General features: G+C 50.4%; 1 protein-coding gene across 2 annotated transcripts in view; it reads right to left on the bottom strand.

Annotated features, from left to right (window-relative positions):
• Window positions 1-21,336, bottom strand: part of KLHL29 (kelch like family member 29) — a 294,574-nt gene that overhangs the window by 17,513 nt on the left and 255,725 nt on the right. For both annotated transcript variants that reach the window (XM_084791398.1, XM_084791397.1), the window contains one exon: window positions 5,624-5,762. In XM_084791398.1, coding sequence (XP_084647524.1) covers window positions 5,624-5,762 — 139 coding nt within the window. The remainder of the gene's footprint in view (window positions 1-5,623; window positions 5,763-21,336) is intronic.

Genomic DNA, 21,336 nt, shown 5'->3' with positions numbered 1-21,336 from the left:
GCATGCACTGCTGAAGGGCACCGGGCACAAGAGGGTAAGTGCAGGAGTGGAAGAGTGTGGTAACGCAGCTAAATCAGAGAGGCCCTCAACCATAGAATTCATGGCTGTGGCTGTCTCCACTGGGCAAATGATCTGAAGAGAGTGCTGGAGCTCCCCTGGGACTGGTAGAGCTAGCTCCTTCCACCTGGCTACAAAGGAGCTACGAGGCAGCGCTAAGTCTTTATCAGTAGTGGAGTTCAAGGTTTAGAGGAGCCATGGGAGCTTGCATATCCCCCTGCTGGTGTCTACCGGATGATTCATGTGTAGCTCAGAGAACTGTAGTGGCCACAAAAGACTGGCAATGACTAGCTCCAGTCATTAGATAATTGTAGCTCTACCTAGCACGCCTTAGGTCTCTTCACTCTGAGCAGAGGCCCCCTAGGGGATACCTCAGCTGATGAGTAAACTCTGATCATGGCTACAATGCTGCGTTCTTCACAGGCATGAAGGATGCTCTGTCCTCTGTCCTGTTCTTAAACTGGTTCTTGAGTGAGCTGCTGGCCCCTTGAGGGTCATGACACAATGATACAAAGCTGTACAGACCCACAGAAATAGACAGTAGTCGTACTATCTGTGATCTTCACACTTGGGGGATGGCAGAAGTGTGGCATTCCAGCACACAGTGTCTGAGACTAGACACTGCATGAAGTTACTTTCTTCCAAGTGGGGCTTCCCAGGAGTGTTCAGGTTCCTAAGGCACAGGTGATGCTCAGCCGGGCCGGGTCTATGGATGCGTCAGAGATACCTGTCTTGAACTAGTAGGATCTTGAAGAACCAACTGTAGCAGAGGACTCCTCTAGGGGTAGGTTGCCCTCTCCCTTATCGGCCTGTGTGGCCAGATGTTTGCACAACACACACTGGAATTGGGCACTGTCCAGAAGCATAGGGCCCTGGTGGCTGACAGACAGCTGGCATTCTGTTCTATCCACCTGATGTGATTTCTACCCTGCCCCATGTCATTAGCTTCAGAACACTGTGTTTGGGCACACCCAAGCCCCACTGGGTCCTGTGGACTTTGGCAGGCCTTGGACCACTCTTTGAGAGGAGTCAAGGCAGTGGCTCTGGTCTGCATCATTCTGCCAGCGCTCAAGAGGTGTCAATCCCTCTTCTTGTTGCTTTGCTTTCAAGGCACATGTGTGTACTCTAGATGAGAAAGGAGACAGGCACTTGGGGGAAAGAGGTACAGGCACATGAAAAGCACCGTCAGCTGGTGAGGTGGGTCATTGAGAAAGAATCCGTTCCAGATTCCCCCATCATGGCTGAAGAAGGAAGGAGAAGCCCAGAGCTTAGTTTCAGGCTTTGTGAACATCAGGTTAGAAAAACCAGGGAACTCACTTGTCATTGCTTTCATTCGATAAGAAAGGAAACGAATTCACACGTCATACATGTTTCAGTAGGCTTTGTGAGGTGGGGGCGCTTCAGCTGGAGGGTTTCCTGCCATGCTCAGGCCTCTGTCCTCTTGGATGTGGCGAGGGACAGCTTTTCTCAAGTGCTGGGCATCTTCTCCCACACCCTGACTTAGGAGATGTCCTGGGAAGTGCCAGTGAAGGCTGGAGACATGGCTTCCATCTTTTAAGAAAAACGGCCCTTCCCTCTCTGACGGGGCCTGTAGCTCACAACCATTAAATGGAAGTGACTGGCCTTTATTAGTGTCTCTATGGCATCTGCACATGCTGGGAGATTCTTGGTGCCCAGAGGGTAAATGAAGGGACTTTGCCATGGGCCAAAGAAGAAAAGCCAGGGCAGGTTGTGCAGGCTAGGTAGGGATGAGCTGTGGCTCAGGGCCTGGGTTCCCTCCAGTGTGCAAGCAGATAAGGGGAGGACAAATGCCCCATTCACCATCCAAAGGTGGCGCCTCAAGTCTTTATGGCTGCTTCTTTTCCTTACAGGCAGTGCCTCAGCCTGTTGTCCCTCCTCACTGTCCAAAGGCAGTGTCCCCAACCCTTATCTCTCAGTTTCCCCTCTGATCACCCTGTGGATTTCAGGTTGGCCAACCAAAGGTCAGGTGGGGCAGACCTGTGATTTGGTTTTGCCCTGGCTTGCTGCACTCGTGTCCGAGGTCTCCCTGGCCTCCAAGCCCCACTAGAGGGTCCAGTCCCCTTGTGTGTCTGCACACAAGTGCCTGTCTTAAAGGAAAATTCTGTTCTTCTGGGCAGGCCTTGTGGCCAGGGTTCCTAACATCACTTGTACACCGCATGCACGCATCCACACATGCGAGAGCACACACATACACACACATGTGTGTTCACAGCCCTTACTCATACACAATGTCAATCCCTTCTATCCCTCACTGACTCTGCCTACAAACAGAAAGCACAGTTTGGTTTTCTAGGTTAGAGATTGGACGGTAGGAAGCTTCTGTGTCAGACAGTATTTATGTGTCACTTAAATGCCCAAGGCTTCAAGAGCCTCATCTGTAAAATGGGGATACTAACTGTACAAGCTCCTCAAGCCAAAATATAAATATAAAGCTTCTTGTCAGCAGGTGGCAATCTTGTCAAAAAAAAAGGAAGTGGTGAAGGATGGCGTAAAGGCTCTGGGTTATCAGTGAACACAGGGGAGGAAAGAGCCTGGATGAGGTAGGGCCCTCGGGTCTGTCAGGCAGTCATGACTGCTGTCTGGGAGGCCACACTGGGCAGACCCAGCTCTTCTGCTCAGTCTCACACTGATACTGTGCATTGCATGTGTGTGTGTATGTGTCTCCCTCTGTGTATGTCTCTGTGTGTGTGTGTGTGTGTGTGTGTCTGTGTGTTTCTGTGTCTGTCTGTCTGTCTGTCTGTGTCCAGGCTTACTGCAAAGCTTATGGTGTAGCTCCTCTCAGTCTCTCTGTTTCATACTTTCCTTCTCTGATCCATGTAGTGTTGCTGAGGACTTTGGGTAGGCTCTGGCCCAGGAGAGACCCTGCCTGTTTGTACAGAGGAATGAACAGGCGGTTTAGCTTCCTATATGCCCCTTCCACGGATCCAGGAAAGGCAGTCACCCTGAGAATGGGAATGGAGCAGTGGGCACATGACCTAGGTTGGTGGTGGAAAGGAACTAAGCTTGAATTTTCAAGTTTGGGGTGCTGGTGCAACAAGGGGGTGTGTTTCCTGCTCTGACAATGCTCAGCCAGGCCAGGTCAGTATTGACCCATAAAAGCCCCGAACACAGATTGTCTCTACTTCCTCAACCTCATAAGACAATAGCTCCTGCAAAGGAGCCTCTGGGTCTCTTTATCCTTGCGAGGCTATTCCAGGCCTTGAGGGTCACTGATGTGGTGGGGACTGAAACAACACAGTGACATCAGCTGCTCCCTGACTGTAAAGAATTTGGGGCCACGTGGCTCATCAAGATACCATTGTCCTGTGAAGATTTTGCTTCCCTCTTTCAAAAGTATTTGTTTGCAGCCACTAGCGTGAATGGCAACATGGACCCTGTGGCCAGGACAGAGCAAGGAAATTAAAAACGGCTACAAACAAACACAGCTTCAATTTCTCCTTTGATTCCTGAAGATAGTCCATGCATGCTAAACCTAGCCCTGACTCAGTCAGATTCATATGCCTCTCTGCCTACCACCAGGGGACTTGGGTGCCCTTTAGGTCCTGTGCTCTACTGGCCATCCTGCCCAGCTAACCCCTGACACTGGACTGCTCATCTGCTCGCTTCCCTCTTAGGACCTTGACACCTTCTTCTCTCACACCTTGGCATTCAAACATGTAAAGCCTCTTTACGCTGCTCTTGTCCATCCACTGCCTGTCACCTTCAACATTATTTGATCGACTTCTGGTTTACAAATGATAAAGCCAGAGGCCTGAGAGTGAGGATTTAGCCAGACCAGAATCCCAGGATGAGTGGCAGAGTCAAGTGTAGGACCCAGGTCTCCTGGCTTCCAAGTACTCTCTCTCTCTCTCTCCCTCTCACAGCAGCTACTTGGATGGAACACCATCCGCCATCCTTTCCCCAAAGGGCTACTGAGGTAGGTGGGCACCCTCACAGCAAGCTCAGGAGGTCAGTGGGGGAGGTCGGGACTGCTCACATCTGCTTCTGGGGGAGGCAACCTGTTCCTGTCCCTGGCTGATATCTGTGTTTGTCACTCTTTGTCTGAAAGGGTCTTCCTCCTCCTCCTCTGCCTCTCCAAGAAGGCTCCTTCCTACCTATCGGGGTCCTCTTGTTGTGTGGCAGAGTTTGGCTTTGATTATCTTGAAAGGTTTCTAGTCCAGGGCTGGACCCCTGCTCTCCATTAACCTCATGCTCTGCAGCCCATCTGGATAAGGGTCCAAGGTCTTAGATTATTATTTAGCTGTGTCCCTGTAGCCAGGTGCTGGCCACTGCTTCCCAGAATTTCCTAAAAAGAGCCTCTGGGCTGAAGAGGCCCCTGGACATGGCCTCTTTCTCCAGACTTATGCCTCAAGTCTTTGCCCTTTGACACAGAGCACCTAAGCATAGGGGCAGGAAACGGAGTTGTCCAGGAAATGGGATGTCACAAAGAGCCTGCCCCTCCAGTGTGGCACAGGGCCAGTGAGGCCGAGTGGGACCTCACACACAGCCGGTGGCCTGGCTCTATGCCAAAGGACACAAGGGATAGGAAAGGAGATGCCAGCCAGTGTGCCATCCTGAAACAAAACACAGTCGCTCTGGGGTTAGTTGGCAAGTCCAAACACAGCATTGGGAAGCAAGCAGAGGTCCTGTCCTCTCATTCTGAGCTCTGTCCAGGCTCAGCGTCCTCCCCGGAGAGGCTGCAAGGCAAAATGAGCAGCGGCATTAATCTGCTGATGGGTGAGAGAAATGTGAGCGTTACCCTGGGCTAGCCCCTCGGCTGCTCTCCCTCCCTAAGGAACTAGGAGGTGGCCCTGACATCTTTGCAAGGGTATGAAACAGCCCAAAACAATTATTATTATTTTTAATCAACAAAGTGGAAAAGCAGAGATACTCAGGCACCATTAACACTGATCCAGGTAGAAATGGCTGGGTGAGGTCAGGGCGGGCTGAGGGGGAGTGAAGGCTGAGAGACCGTGTTTAGGACACACCTGGTCTGCACTCAATGCCCAGTGTTCAAGCATGAGGCTTGGCCTACACATTTATCTCCCTGATTCAGCCTGAGGAGGAGCGGTCCCTGGGGTGCCTGGTGTCCCTCGCGGGGATGGCCTGCTCAGTATGGCTTCCCGGCACTAGGTTCGTTCACCATCAACAGCAGTGATGCTAGATCTGGGGACCCTGAGGGGTGGAGCAGTGTGTAATGGTCCCTTAAAAGGGAGTCTATAGTCCTCTTAGTCTCAGGGAGGGCTTGTAGTCTGCTAAGAACATGGGGCTTGGGTGTGTGTGTAGCCTACTATGGGCTAACCCCTGGTGGCCAGTGAGGCAGTGTGTGGGAGCAAGGGCAGTGGCTGCTCTGAGGCTGTGTGTGTGTGTGAGTGTGTGTATGTGTGTGTGTGTGTGTGTGTGTGTGTGTGTGGTGTGTGGGCACTGGGGAGGGGGAGGAGAGATGGCTACTGGCTCTGTGACAGGGAGTCACACTTCAGGAACCTGCAAGAGAGGGGAGGAGAAAAGCGACACAAAAGCGTCCTACGAAGGAACAGACCCGACCACAGCTGGAAGGAAGGCAAACCTTTGAATCAGGTCCTTGAAATACAAGCTGCAGGAAGCTAGAACATTTTGGTGGACTTCAAACTCTCTGCCTTCAACAACAATTTTCAGGTCTGTAAACGCTTTCGCTCTGCGTTGCTGGTTCAATTCCTTCAACATTTCTGCAGAATAGAGAAGACAGACAGGGCCAGGTTCCCATTAAGAGGTTTTTATTTTTTTAAAAATTTTAATTATTATTTTTTTTTCAAGAAGTAGAGAAATAGAAAATACTTCATATTCTTTCTTGGCAAGGCTGGCTGAACACTGACAGTCAAAAGAGGTCACAAACAATGCGTAAACAAGCAGCTACTGGGAGGGGCTACATAACCAAGGGAGTAACAACTTAAAAAAGCAAAACAAAACAAAACAAAACAAATCCCAAAACCAAACCAAACCCGAATATGATTTAAAAAAAAAATAAAAAACAAACCCAGATCGGGGAGTAGGGTAGGGAAAGAGTCCCATACTGACAATTGGAAACAGAAAATACATTACCACAAACAGTTAAAAAAAAAAATCTACCCTAGAACCATAGAATAAGGTCTCCAAATGCCAATGATGCCGATGTCTCAAGTAAACCATGGCCTTGTGATGCAAGATGGGCGGGACATGGTTCAGAGGAACAAAACCCACAAACCCTGCAAAACCAGCACCCCTCCTGTCAGACACTCAAGCCATGGCGTGGAACAAGTTTCAGGAGAAGGGAAGGCAGAGAACAGAAGGGCCCAGGAGGGCGTGGCAGTGCCTCCTTCCAGCTCACTCTTTCAGGCACTTCTGGGGTAAGCAAGCAAGCAAGGGGTAGGGTGGGGCTGGGTAGACTGTTTCTCTGCATCAGCCCCACTTTCTAGGCCTGCCGCCTTCCAGGACGCCCAGCCTTGCCTGTGCATTTGACAATGGGAAGCTGGTCTGCAGCCGCTGCAGGTCTTAGGAAGTGGCCTGGGAATGGGAGAGGATTATTTCCTTCCCCAATGTATACCTACCTTTGCCCGGAGTCTTGGCTACCGGGGCTGGCACAGGCAGAATCCGGGCCTGTGGGCTCCAGACCTATGGAGGTCAATATCTCCCAGACCCACCAGCCCCAAGGGCTAGAAGGGAGCAGGAGAAAGGGGCCTGCTAGCCTAGCCCTTTTATTTAGGTGTCCTTTTCCCTCTGCTGAAGTTAGGGCCTTTGGTTGACCATCACTCCTCACTAGCCCCACCACATCTGGCTGCATCCAGGACTCCTCATCCTTTGCATGTAGTGGCTGGACATCACGTCAGAGGCCTAGATCCTTGCGTCAGGGTGACCTGGACTGTCAGTAGACAGGTAAAGGGACACGACGACAGGAGTGTCCCCTTACCATCACCCCAAGCCCTCGAGGTCTATGCTGAATGACACTGGTTTTCTAGAATTACTCCCTGGGGTTCCCTACTTCAAGCCTGAACATAGGGTCAGTACCAGCTGAGTGCTGAGAATCTCCTAACCCCTAGTTCTCACTCTGGAGTTGTGACAGGGTAGTTAGGTGGCCCTGGGGGAGTTACCTTAACCTGTGGCAGATCCTCTATGACTCCCTGGGCCTCTCTGTTTAAATCTGTCAACAGGGAGCTGAGGCTCCTACATTTATCTTCAGAGACCAGTCAGGTCATGTGATCAGGTCATGAGAATAGGATTAGTGGGCCTTCACAAGGGTACAGTGGGCTCAGGCTCTGCTGAAGACGGAGGATGTGGGTCCTGGAAAACATGCTGCATGTGGCCACTGAGGTGGTGGAACTGTTCCCTCTGAGCTGCAAGCCATGCTAAACCATGGGCCCCTCGTCACATGTCAGGCTGGCTTGGACTTTGGGAGAATGCCTCGAGGTGTGCATGTGGAATACTCTGACTGGGCCCCTCCATCTTTGGCAGGGCACAGAGACAAGGCTGGAGGGTGTGGGCTGTGTGGGTGCATAGAGGTGAGCAGGGGAGCTGGGGAGGTGGCAGAGAGTCGTGACAAGGAGCTTGAGCTTAATCCTGTGGCATGAGGTTGCTGCAGGGGATTGTGGGCAGGGGAGTGGAGAGGTTAGGCTTGTTTTCCTGTAATCTGACAGAAAGGAAGGAAGAGAGTGATTTAGGAAACCCAAAAGGCGGCAGGAAGACACCCTCTTTTCAGAGACCTTGATTTTGGAGACAGACTTGAGGGTGAACCTGAACCCTGCCTTCTGTGAGATACGCAGCCTTGAGAAGGTAAGTGAAATATGATTCCCGGCAAGCTTTGCTTGTTAAAAGTTAATGATGCGGCATAGGGTGAGCACCAACTGTGTCTGGTATCACTCAAGTAGATTGCAGCTGCTGTGGGTGGTGCGGCCCTTCCCTGATCCCACTGAAGAGGAAGCACTTAGGCCTCAGCTGCTATGACATAGGAGGGGGCAAGGGACATCTGAGAAAGGAGGGGAGGGGAGAGGTTGACTTGGCCTAAGCCTGTAGAGAAAGGACTGTAAGGCATGAGCAGTGGCAAAAGGCTTAGAATGGAGCGGAGCCTATGGAGCTCAAGGAGGATCTGGGCACCAGGCAGGTCAAGGTTCTGGCAAAGACTCCAGCCACAGCCTGAGTCCTAGCAGCAACACTGGCTGCTCCAGGAATCCCAAATCCAGCTCCAGAGCTGGGCAAGGTGCCTGCAACGCAGGCATCACCTCTCTCCACATGGCGGTGGGTGTTTTCCGGCTTTCTGCAGCTCTACCTTTTCAGAAATCTGATTTAATAGTTGGGGACGATTATTCACTTCCACAAGAATTTTTCAATTTATGAAAGTGCTCACCAGGGGATTCCTTTTCACAGCAGGCCCAGTGCATTCCAAGTATTGATCAGTTGGTACGTGCTTGCCACTGCCCGCGGCGTGCTGGCGGAGAGGGTGGGCACCACAGTCTATACTTGTCAGGAGCACACCCTGAATCCACAGGAGGGAGCCAGGACCTACTGGCTCAGGTGAAAGATGCTTGGCTTCTTCACCCTTGACTCAGAGCAGAATACCCTCCTGAATTTTTTGAGGCATCTTGTGGAAACAGTCTAAAAAAAGCAGGGCCTGGTAGGGGAAGGGCTGCAGGATTCGGATGGAACCTTGACCAAGGCTGGGTTTTCAGGGACCCCTGGCAGCACCCCACACCTGTAGGATTTAGCCTTCCCCATGCAAAGACTCAGTGGCACTGTATTAGTGAGGGGGCCAATAGCCTGAGCTCATGTGGATAGCCATAGCTTTGGCTTCCGTCCTTGCTGGCTGGCATCTGGGGGCATTTCCTGGCCTTCTTGGCTTTGAGTGGAATGCCCCGCCCCCATGCCTTATGATTTGCTTTGGGCCGTAGAATGCACTAGAAAGGATGTTATATGGGTGTCAACCACAGCCTCAAGGGGCTCTGCTTGCCTTTGCTACCTCTGGAGATCCATGCCGTAACCTCCCCACAAATAAACTGGGGCTGGCCTGGTACAGGATGAGAGACGGCAGGGAAGCACATAAGCCATCCCAGATTGTCATGTAGACCAGCCAGCCTCTGCCAGTGTCAGCCTGACCCAGCTCTCAACCAGAAACCACAGTCTAAATAAGCCAGTTACCTTTTAAGCCAATATGTCTGAGGACTGTGGTTAGCTTAGGTTGGCAAGAACCACTTGGCTTAGAAGGTAGGAATGAAGGCCGAACTCATGAACTTGGAGAACTTGCCTCTGTCAGTTTTTCCCTTTGTTAGTTTTGGTGTGAGGTTCATTAAAAAAAAAAGTGCAAACATTCCATCGTGCCCATCTCTGAGGTATGCAGCTTAGTGGTGTTAAGCACATGCACACTGTTTTACATCTAATTGCTAGGATCGCTCTCCAAACTGGAACTGTATATCCAGTAACCTACCTACCTTCCTTCCCCCAGCCCTGGCTTCTACTTCTGCGTCTGAGTTGGACTCCACCCTGGAGACATCGCGCAACCATACACATTTGTCCTCCAGGGATTGGCTTATTTTACTTGAACGCCTTCAAGGTTTGCTTACATTGTGCCGTTCCTCAGAGTTTCCTCCTTATTTACAGCCTATGGTAAAGCAGATATCATTCATCTGTGAGTAGATGCTTCTCAGCTGCTGTGACTGATGCTGGCCCAAGCCTAATTCTTCCACCCACTTACGGGTATCTCTAGCCACCCCAGTCTTCAGCTCCATTAGAATTGGTTAGAATGAAATAACCCCATAGACCCAGCTACCGCGGCACAAGAGGCCAGGGGATGCCAAGAGGTGCCTGCCCGGAGCCATGTGATTCTTTAGAGGACAGTGAGACCACAGACAGAACCCAAGCTGGAGAAGAAGCTGCAGCAAAACTTCCGCATATTTTTCACCAAATGACACAAGTTATTTGTCAGAGACTAATGGGCTCGTTCCAGCTGGCCTAGAAGGGCTGTCCGATGCGGTAATAAAGAGAAAGGGGTGTCAAATATTAAAAGGCAAAGAATTCCAGTGGCTTTGCAGCAGAGAAGCCCATTAAATCAGTGCCCCGAGAAAGGTTGTGTAGCCAAATAATTTTTTTTTTCCAGCGCTCAAGCAGGAACCCAGCTAGGTGATAAATGTTCCTGGTCCCGTTGGTATTTATGACACATATTTGATAAAGGGCCTGAAAACATTATAAACTCAGAGCAGTTGGAAAATACACTGAGAATGCCCAGTGAAGACTGTGCCACGAACACCCAGAGGGTAATACATCTGGGAGCAAAGAGGCTGCATGTGTGTTGACACTGTGGGGACAAATGAGAGCTTCGCACCAACAGCCTCCTCAGCTATGCCATCCATGGAGTTCTAGGAGCCAGCTCTCCTTACAGCCTTGAAGCCTTCACAAAACATACAGAAGCATGCCCCATCATCTTCCCCTAAATTAGTGCTCTTTTCCCAAGGCCCGAGGATTGTCTAGGACTTGTCAATTTGTGCCTTGGGAGAGCTTGATGGGAAACATTTGATGTCATCACTGAGTCACTACATTTTGCTGCTACCACAAGAATCTTTTCCTTCTCTGGGGGTCGGGCAGGGTGGAGAAATGGCTTGGTCGTTACTGTTAAACTCCTCTCTGTGGGCTCGCGGAACCTTCCAGGGTCTTCTCCTTTATTAACAGCTTCATCATCCCATGTGTTCCCACCCTCTGAATTTATGCTCCACCCGTCCTGCTCTTCTGACCAAGTCATTTGTTATACTTAGGGTCTCACAGCTCCCTTAAGCCTCAGCTTTATGCAGCATCCTCTAAGGATTCTCACAGAGTCCCCTCAGTCACATCATGCTTTGCCCTCTCCTGTGGTCCCAGGAGGCGTTGTTGGTGCCTCAGTATCAGATAGAGATAGTTGGCTGCCTCAGTCTAGAGGAGACTCCCTTATCTACCTGTTTGCTCTCCGGGTGTAATCTGAATGGCTTGTCTCGGTGGCCATAGAGTACATGGCATAATGTTTCTCTCCCCACCCCCCCCCTCTCTCACACACACATACACACACCAAGAACAATCCCTTCCAAATAAAAAACAACTCCTTCCTTTGTGATTGGAATCCAGGTGGGCTACAAAACACATGGGAAGGCACGGGAAGCTGTCAGAATGTCCTTAAACATGATTCAACTAAATCATGAGGATGGGTAGAAGCGGACGGATTGGTTGTAGGACTGAAGGCCCCTCTAAGGAGACAGCAGTGCTACTAACAACAGTGGTAGCCCCACAATTTGGGTAATGTATCATGGCGAAAGCATTGTCTCACTTGTGACTTAGATCTTTGGGAAGAGACTATAAACTATTATGCTCAGCTCCAGTTGTTTAGAAGGACCAACTACCTCAGCTGATACTGAGCGACAGCTCCGGCCTGTGGCCTTGACACACACTGGCTAGAGAGAAGTCCTTTTAACACGTCAGGTCCTAGCAGCCTAGATGGTAAGGTTCACCCAAATGTAATCCAACAACCGGTCTCATGCATCAGCAGATCACGCCTGGAAAGATCAGCATGGGAGAAGGACTTAGAGGAGGGCAACGGTAGAGAGTGGAGTCACTTCTCAACCAATAGCTTTCAGAGAGAGTACAATCCATCATGGCGGACAAAGCAAGGCAGTAGAAGTGTGAGGCAAAGATGGCAGTCAGAAAGCAGACTGGTCACATTTCATCCTCGCACAGGAAGTGCGAAGCAAGACGGAACAGGCAGAACAGTAAGTGTGGCCAAACTATAAAACTTGAAGGACCATCTCCAGTGACACACGTCCGCCAGCCCATTTCTACTTCCTGAAGTTTCTATAATATTTTCAAGCAGCACCACTGACCCGGGAGCACATGTTCAAACACACAAGCCCTTGGGAGACATTTCTCATACAAACTACCGTAAATGTCATGACCCGGATCCGGCCCAAGGGACCTGGCCAGATGGTGGTTTCCACCATAGGGTGGAGAGGTAGACCCTTGGCAGAGCAAGGAAGGCTGCTGGGTAACCCCTGAGGCTGCAATCAGAGGAAGTGACTGGCTAGGTCATAGAGATGTAACCCTCCCACTTCCTCTCTTGGTTTTTTTAAGACAGGGATTTTCTGTGTAGCCCTGTGTCCTGGAATTCACTCTGTAGAACAGCCTGGCCTTGAACTTAACGATCTCCCAACCTCTGCCTCCTGAGAGCTGGGAGGTGTGGGTCACCACCACTTGGCTAAAGATGCTTTCATCTGGCTCCTTTTTCTGCTTGGAGGGTGGAAACTGAGGAGGTGATATTCTGAGGTGAGAGGAGGAAAACATCATGAAGGTTCTGTGCTGAGAGACATCTGAAGAAGGCTAGAGCTTGGGAGAAACTGGGTGAGAAGGGAGATCAAAAATCGGGGCGTGCACCGTTGAGTGGAGAGTGAGCTCTGACTCTCACATGAGCTCTGGTGCCTCTTTTCTGACCACGTCCCCTGGATGGGGAGGCCTGGCGGCACTCAGAGGAAGGATAGCAAGTCACCAAGAAGAGACTCGATATTCTAAGAGTATATATAGGGGGAGGAGGTCCCCCTCAGTCACAGACATAAGGGAAGGGAGAAGGGGGGAAGTGGGGAGGGAGGGAAAAATGGGAGGAAACAGGGGAAGGGCTAACAATCGAGATGTATTATGAATAAATTAATAAAAAAAAATCAGGGCGTGAAGGAGTCTACAGAGGAGAGGTAGGACTCCGGTGTGACTTCCTGGAATATGAAGAAGAACTGCAGTGTGATGAACTGTCAGAAGGGCCAAATCAGGACACTGGGAGGCTATGAGGGATTGAAAGCCTGAATGTAGAGTATGGAAGGGCCAGGGGGGAAACTGAGGCAGAGGGGCTATCAGCAGCCAGGAGGCATTTAGGAATTAGTGAACCCCCATAATCCTTATAAGATCTCTCTAAGAATTCAGCTTGGTAGCAAGGGAGGGTGGTGTCTTGAAGGACATAGATCCTAATGACAAAGGGAGGGTGAGACTTGAATATGGTCCCGGGGATTAAGAGTTGGGGTGGAGAGCTCACTCACGTTTTCTCATAAATGCTCTTGTCTTTATGAGACTATTTGGCCTGTAGTATATTAACCTAGAAGTTATATTTCTTTCCCACAGGTGGCTGGACTTTTGGGAGGTAGTGGGGGGCAGATAGTTCTTCACTGGAGGGACCGGAGTTAAGTCATGACAGTTATTTGGGGCCAAGAGAAAGAGCCAAGTTCAGAACCTTGGAGAGCTACACATAGCCAGTAGTGCAGGCAGAAGAAGGTAAAGAGATAGCTACAGGGCAGCCTGAAGCAACCTAACACACCCAGCGCTGTGGATAAGACTGGGGGCTGGGGGGTGGGGCTGACTAAGACCCTGAGCTCCAAGCACTTGGGGCGGTACAAGTATTCTGTGGTGTATTCATGAAACATGTCTCCCATGCGCCAATACTGGAGGCACTGGGTGTGTGCCAGGGACACATCTGAATGAATGAGCACACATGCATCCTTGGAGCAGTGCGAGGTAGTTTATTGGGAGATACACTGATAAAACTGTGCCAACAGGGGACAAGCACTGAGCAGAGGAGGCGACAGCTGGTTCTGCCTGAGAGAGCCAGGGAGGCACCATGAGGGTGTGTACTTGTCTGGGACAGCCTCATAGGGAAGGAAGACAGGAGCTCTCCAGGTGGCTGGAGTGCAGGTTGAGAAGGCTCCAAGGTTTGAAAGGGCCCTTGCCATGCCATCAAACAGGTTACTGGAGTCTTTTATGTGCAGGTGATCCAGGGAAGGGTGGCCAGGAAGCAAAGGAATAGCTTCTGCCTATGTCAAATGAAGAGATGAGTGCACACGAGGCAGATGAAGCTGCAGCACAGTGCTACAGCCTTTGCTTAGGACGTGTACAGCTCTGGCATGTGTGGTGATGCACTGCCGTGAGCCGACTCATTGCAGCCTGAGGTGCATTCATGGGGCCCATTGTATGCCACTGTGGGGTCCCCAAAGGGCTGGCACTATGGTTGATCTGGCTCTGTGGCCTCCATTTTTGCCCTAATCCCCAGCCCAACTCCTGGGCTCCAGCCAATGGCTTCCCTGTGGTTTTGTCAGAGCTGGATTCTGCGGCCGATAACCCAGGCTCCTGACTGCAGACACACCAGTCGCTAATGCTACTTAAAGCAGGATCTATAGAGGCTGGTCACTTAGATTTGGGAAAGCCAGCCACTGATTCCAGTAACAGGACAGCTGTCAAGATAGCCCAGAGATGGGGGTGGGATAGGTAGAGGAGAGACAGAAGGACAGGGGGAATCCTTCCATAGATACCTTCCATCTGCTTTAGTCTACTCTCATTATTTCCAAAGCATTCTGACAGCCACCATCCCAGTAAATAAATCAATAGTTTTAAAGGATTTGCAAGAATTAGTGAACCAGAGCTGGAAGTACAATTGGTTCAAGTACCCAAGTAAACAGGGAAATGAAACAGAAGGCCCTGGAAGCCAGGGGCTAATGGCAACTCCAGATGCTATGGACGGGGAATTCACAGCAGCCCATCAGACTGGATTAGGAGGTAGGAGGGGAGAGTGGGCCTGCACTTGTGTGTGGCTGAGGTGCAAGGACCCTTTCCTGCCCATCTGTGTCCTCCACAGTCTCCTAGGGGACTGTCTCTCCCTGGTTCTCCATCTGTGACCACCTCCCTTTCCATCTGCGGACAGGTCAAGTCTGGGAACCACACCCACCTCCTACCCTTTCAGGTTATGAAAACCTGGGCTCTTTTCTAGTTTTTCACGAAGCTATTGGTCTTTTGCATCATACAAGTCATGTCTGCTGCCATCCCAGGAAAATTAGGGGATCCTAATAAGCATAAAGAAGAACGTGGGGATTTGCCTCCAGTCGCTCAGGCCCTGGAGAGAGTGGAGGTCAGGCACTAGCCAACGGGACAGCACAGTGGCAGGTGAGGAGCCAGTGCCTTGTTCAGCTGGGGATGAATCAAGTCACAGACTGCATGCCAGCTTACCCATCCTGCCCATCATTTGGCTATAGTCCCCAGTGGTTTTTATCATGTGACAGGGTGCCTGGGGTTGGAAATATCAACAAGGGGCTGTATTGACCCTCCTTATTCTCCCAACTTTGGTTGTGCCTTTTCCCCAATGTCCTATGCCAATCCATTCTTCCGTCCACTTCTGTCTTCTGGACAAGTGCTGGTGGGTAAAACCGCTGACTTTCACTATGTATCTGCAATCACTGGTCCCCAAATCTATTCTGGACACAGCTACAGATTCTGTGCTCCAAGTGACAACCTACTGTTACAGACCCCAAGCACGCACCAGCTGTGGGTACATAGCTAGTGCTCTTGGACACTCTAGATCAATTTCCTTAGCCTGGTACTGTTTCCTGTTTCTTCACGTGAGTACTGCATTTAATCACAGCTCTTTCTGCCCAGGTCATTTTCTTGCAGGTCTCTAGTTTGATGGTTGGCTTTTCCTAGAAGGCAGAACTTACCAAACTCTATACTAAATTAACAGTCCCACCTTTTACAAATACATGGAGTATAGTTACTCAATAGTTGCTATCCTGTGTTAGTGGGCCCGGGCTTTTACACATCCCTATGAGCATGCCTCTTGCTTAGGGTTGGCTAGACACTGGGCCCTGGCTACTATGCCTCAGTTAGCAGAAGGTGGGCAAAGTGGGCACATAGTAGAGGGCACCGGCCCTGTTCAGACCCAAATGCTGGAAAGATGAGCCAAGGTCACACAGTGTTTATAGAGCATCACTGTGAGTTGATCCCATGTGAGGGGGAAGACACAGAAGTGGTCCATGACACTCAAAGCAAAGAGGTGGGAGACAGTGCTTTCACAGGCATGTCACAAGATGGACTTGGGCATAAGATTCACCTGGAAACTTAAAAAAAAAAAAGACTCATGGTGGTGCATACCTTTAATCCCAGAACATGGAAGGTGGAGGCAGGGCATGTCTGTGAGTTTGAGACTGGTCTGGTCGACATAGCAAGCTCCGGGAGAGACAGGACTACATAGAGACCCCTCTGTCAAGAAAAATGCCTACGCTCTACCCTCTATAGTGTCTGAGTCAACAGTATGTGGAGGGTGAACTTAAGCACTGGGATTTCTTACAAAACAGTTTTTAGGATGTGTGCATCTTCATGGGTGTGTGAGTGCGTGTGTGAAGCCCCAGCGTCTTTCTTGGTTGCTTTCTATCTTATATACCAAGATAGAGCCTCCCCAAGAACCCAGAGCTCAGCGTTTGGCTAGTGTGACCAGCCAGCTTGCTTAGAGGATTCACTGTCTCTATCTCCCTTGCTCTGTGGTTATAGGTTGGATGCCATGCCCATCTGGCCTTTTATGTGAGTTCTATAGATTCAAACTCCAGTCCTCAGGTTTGCACGGCAAGTGTGTTACCCCAGCACCATTTCCCCAACACTGGCTCGGCCTTCCTAAGCACTCCTCAGAAGACGCTAACGCACAACAAAACCAGAACCTCTGGTTTCGCGGCTGTGAACTGCTGTTGGTTTTGCCTTTTTATTTTCACTCCTCAAGTGTCCAGATCTGTTCTCAGAGTGCAAAGACATTTACTGAAAAAAATAAAATAAAATTAAGGAATGACAGCTCGACAGCTCCAAGTGCCAGCAATTCATGCAAATGAATGCAAATAAATACACACTTTCATACATATGTTTATGCAAATATTCTTGTGGTCCTGCAAATCACTCACTTGCCTGCAAGCAGCCACCTACAATTTCTTGGTGAGAACCCCAGCAGGGGTCCTGGGTTAATGACAAGTGGTATCATGACCTCCCAGAATGACGTATCTATTAGCAACCTCATCTCATAAGTCCTATGGAACAACACTGAACTGAACTCTGTGTGCTTCAGCATCTCCCCCAGGCACACGGGTCCCTGCTACTCACTCAAGGCTGCAGGGGAGGGAAGGCTCATCAACAGCTGCCCAATGGACACGCCAAGGCTACCAGGTCAGAGAAAGCAGCGACGGCCCCTGATGGGTGGCTGGAAGCTGCTGTGAGGACAAAGGCTGGTTGGCTTTAGCTCAGCGCCAGTCTGGGTGGGCTGGCATGTGGCGAGGCACTTGTCCTGCTTAGACTGCGTGCCCCACTCTCTTTGTCTGCCTGATCATACCCTACAGCTCATTTGTCTCAGCAGGGGACATATGTCAGAAGAAAACACAGCCCAGCCAAGATTATAGATGGGTGCCCTGCTGCGCATCTACTTCTCTGTCAAGCTTACTGAGGTGGCACACATCTGCACGTACCCCTAGTGCTGTCCAAGGTGCGGGGAGCTCGGCAAGTGGGGAGAGCTGTGAGTGAATTTAAAGCTTACTTGAGTGCCGTGTGCTGGCCTCTGGGGATCCTAGATCAGCCTGCTTTGTATAGCTTTGGAATGTCACACACAATTTCTTATATCTCCAGATGCCCCACCTGGGAGGTAGATGCCACCATCCTTTGGAAGGCTTCAGGACATTGAAAGGTAAGGTTCCCGGAGGTAAGATTCTGGCTTGTGTCATACAGTAGGTGTTTAATATGCTCCCGCTGACTGACAGGAGGAGGCGTTCACTTCACCTCACCACCATGCCTTATCACCTTAGCTCTCCTGTGATTACAAATACAACCTGGGGAGGGCAAGGTTTGGCTTGACTCCATCCTGGTAATTGTCCTCAGAAAGGAGGAGAGCTGCCTGTGCGTGTGGGAGAAGCAGAGAGCTTCCAATATGTTCAGCCTGGAGAGGTAGAAACCAGACATCAGTTCAGAATTCAGGTATGATTCTGAGTCAGCAAAGACCTGTCCCAGCAACCTTCCTGGACTCCTGTGACCACTAGTCACCTAAGCCCTAACACCCCCTGTGTGTTGGAATGATAATGGCTGCACAGGCTCATAGGCAGTGGCACTATTGGGAGGTGTGGCCTTGTTGGAGTAGGTGTGGCCTTGTTGAAGTAGGTGTGGCCTTGTTGGAGGAAGTGTGTCACTGGGGGCGGGCTTTAAGGTCTCAGAAGCTCAAGCCAGGCCCAGGGTGTCTCATTCTCTTCCTGCTGCTGGCTGGCCCATATATAGAATGCTCAGCTTCAGCACCATGCCTGGCTGTGCACCGCCATGCTTTCCACCATGCTTTCCGCCATGACAATAATGAACTAAGCCTCTGAAAGTGTAAACCAGCCCCAGTTAAATGTTTTTTTCTAAGAGTTGCCATGGTCATGGTGTCTCTTTCACAGGAACAAAACCCTAACTAAGATACCCCATGCTTTGAGAGCAGATGGGAGTTCCACCATGTTGGGTTGGAAGACAGTGCAGCCTTTCTGACATCACAGGTCATTCATTCACAGTTCTTGTGGGCTCAACATTTTCCAGGAAGAAAGCAGCTTTTACACACCAGGAAATTACTTTGCAGAGGATCAGCTGGATCCAGCCTGACCACCAGTCAGTCGCCCAGCCTCTGAGAGGGCCGATGCCTCCAAGGGTACTGTCTCTTTCCTCTTCTCCTTTCTCTGGGTGGCTTAAATTCAGTTTTAAAGGGCAATTCTATTCTTTAATTATTTCAGGCTGACCCTTTACCTCTTCAGTATTTCTGGGCCGTTGAGGAGGTTGGCTGCCTCAGTCACACAGGTGCTAAGCGTCCTCTGGAGAGGAAGGGGAATCCTCACCTCCAGAGCCTGCAGGCTGGTATGACTTGACCTCATCCACCTGTAGACCAAAGGCGGGCCAGCTCTGGGGAAGGGGGCGGGGGAGACGCTGAGTGCCCTGTGTCAACTTCTGTAGTTAATAGCAGTCACCAAGCTGACAACAAACTAAGAGACTCTGAGCAATGGAGCCACCTTACTTAGGATTCCAGGACTCCAGGACTCCTAGGCAGATCATTTCGGGGGACAACTGTCTAGAGTCCAGACCAGTCTAGACCTTAGAACCCTTAAGAACGAAACAAGGGACAGATTTTCTAGCTAAAGCCCAGAACTTAAAATTCAAGGTACCATGGCCCACGGAGAGAACAGGGCTTGACACAGCCTAGCTCTGGAGGCTGGCCTTCTGATTTAAAACCTGGGAGCTCAGCCACGGGGAAGCTAGCCATCAACCTGGGAGCTCAGCCATGAGGTAGCTAGCTGTCTGGAGAATCCTCTCAGCTCCTTGGTGCTGTGAAGTTCCCTCCCCTGCCTCCAGGTCTCTGACTGGCACCTGACAGTGTGCAGGGTATTAATTATGGTCAAAGCTTTTCAACATGCAATAAAAAGCCTTTTAAAACGTTCCGATGGGAGGTGATTAACTCTATTAAGTGGCATTATGGATCTTCCTATCTGTTGCTTTCATAAACATAGTTGTAGGCGGAATGTTTTATTATGGACATAAAAATGTCCCGCATTACAATGCATAAGCACATATTGATGCTGTATTTCTTTACAGCGCTACCGCCCCAATCCCCAACCACTCCGAAAAGAAACTACATGTCTTAATAATTTATGCTCCAAGTTTTAACCAGGATTATCAATGGCAGCTTTTGAGCTTTCTCTTTTGGCAACACAATAGATCATAGTAAAAATGCACCGACAAGCGATGTGTCCGTTTGATTTTTTCCACCTGAATCAGCAGCCCAAATTCCAGACACAGCAGTTTAGGGCAAGCCGCACGCTGAAGAATTTAAGTCTAAGCATTTAATCTGTTCTTTCCATAAATTTCTGCTGCTTGTGCTTTATAATGATTCTACCAGAGGAAGTTTATTTATATCGCAGATTCCCAGCATCAGCACATTGAGAACACAACGCAATCGCTCAGTCAATAGCTTACAGCCATGTATAATATCACTCCGGAAATCAAAAGCCCATTTGAAGAAGAGAAGGCTCAGATTAAAGTCACTTTAAGACATCAATAACTTGGACTGGCTGAGGAGAAGATATAAATATCCGGCGTGCGCATATGCAAATAGGAGCTCGCAGACGCGCTACCTCTGCGCGGGAACCTCCCGGTGGAGACTTGCCGCACGTGACGGCGGCGCGAGGGGCTGGGTGGGCGGTGCCTCACTGGCACCTGGGAGGGGCTACCGCACGCCTGTCCTGCATATGCGCCTGCGCGATCCGCGGACCGCAGCTTGGGCGGGGGCTAGGCTGACAAGAGGGCAGGGCTCCGGTGTGAAAAGACCCAATGAAGGAAAAAGGCCACCTAGAACGACACCTGCGTCATGCAACCCGGACGTTCATCTGTATCCTGTAGCTGGACGAGCCTGTCCGAGGATGCATGTTTTCTTTCTGGAGACTAGCCATTATCTTATTTCCTTTATCTCTCCGGACAGGGGTGGGGGTGTGGGTGTGGGTGTGGGTGGGGAACTTCCAGAGAAAAGAACTTGTCCAAGACCTCGAAGCTTGTGAGCCTCAGGACCACGATCAAGCTGTTTTTAAAAACGACTTCCTTTTGCTGTTTTTTGTTTGTTTGTTTTCTCATCGTGGACACTCTCTGTAGGGCAGGGCAGGTGCGGCAGCCCAGGAAAGTTTAGGGTTCATTTGGGAATACCAAGCCTGGAGTCTGAAGGGCACAGTAAAGTCTTGATGTAGACAACAAAACAAAACAACCAAAAAACCAAAACGCTCAAACAAACAAGCAAACAAACGGGTGGCTGTCATGGGCTAGGGTTAGGCTGTATGTATCTAGATGGCTCGCAGGCATTGGGGGCGGGGGCTGGCTGGCGGGTACCCACGGTGGTTGGGTGGGGTGTGGGGGGAGAAGGGGATCTCTGAGAAGAGGTCTAGAGCCAGCTAGGGCAGCTTGGCTCTACCTCTGAGTTGCAGAGGGGATGTTAGGCATCAGGGAGGAAGGGAAGGCACTGTTCGCTGGGAGGGGCTTGTGGAACCCCAGTGGCGACTGGTCAACCCATCCTCCAGTGACCAGAAGTGTCTAAGGCCTTAGTGGTCCAGAGCCTATCTCATCTACATCCCTCCTCATGTGGCTCTGCACAGGGCAGGGATCCGTGAAAAAGAGAATTAAAAACAAACAAACAAACAGAACACAAAACAAAACCTGGCCAAGAGAGAAAGTAAGGGCAGGGTATTTGAATGCAGTTCTGGAAACCTATAGAAACTGACGATTGCGAAGCAGATTTCTTGAGGGTGACTTTTGCCCAGATACCTCTGCTTCTGTGGATAGCCCTGATCACAATGCCCCAGCCGTTCATCCACGTGTGCATGCACTCACGCATGCACCACACACGTGTTTACTGAGGGCAGCTATGTGCCAACACTGGGACTATAGAATGGAGCGAAGCAGATGGGAAGGCTGCTGTGGAGCCGACTTCTCACTCCA

The sequence above is a fragment of the Acomys minous genome, assembly GCF_964271855.1.
Source record: "Acomys minous genome assembly, chromosome: 8".
Taxonomy (NCBI): domain Eukaryota; kingdom Metazoa; phylum Chordata; class Mammalia; order Rodentia; family Muridae; genus Acomys; species Acomys minous.
The sequence above is the reverse complement of the archived record's forward strand: the minus strand, read 5'-3'. Positions and strand labels throughout refer to the sequence as shown.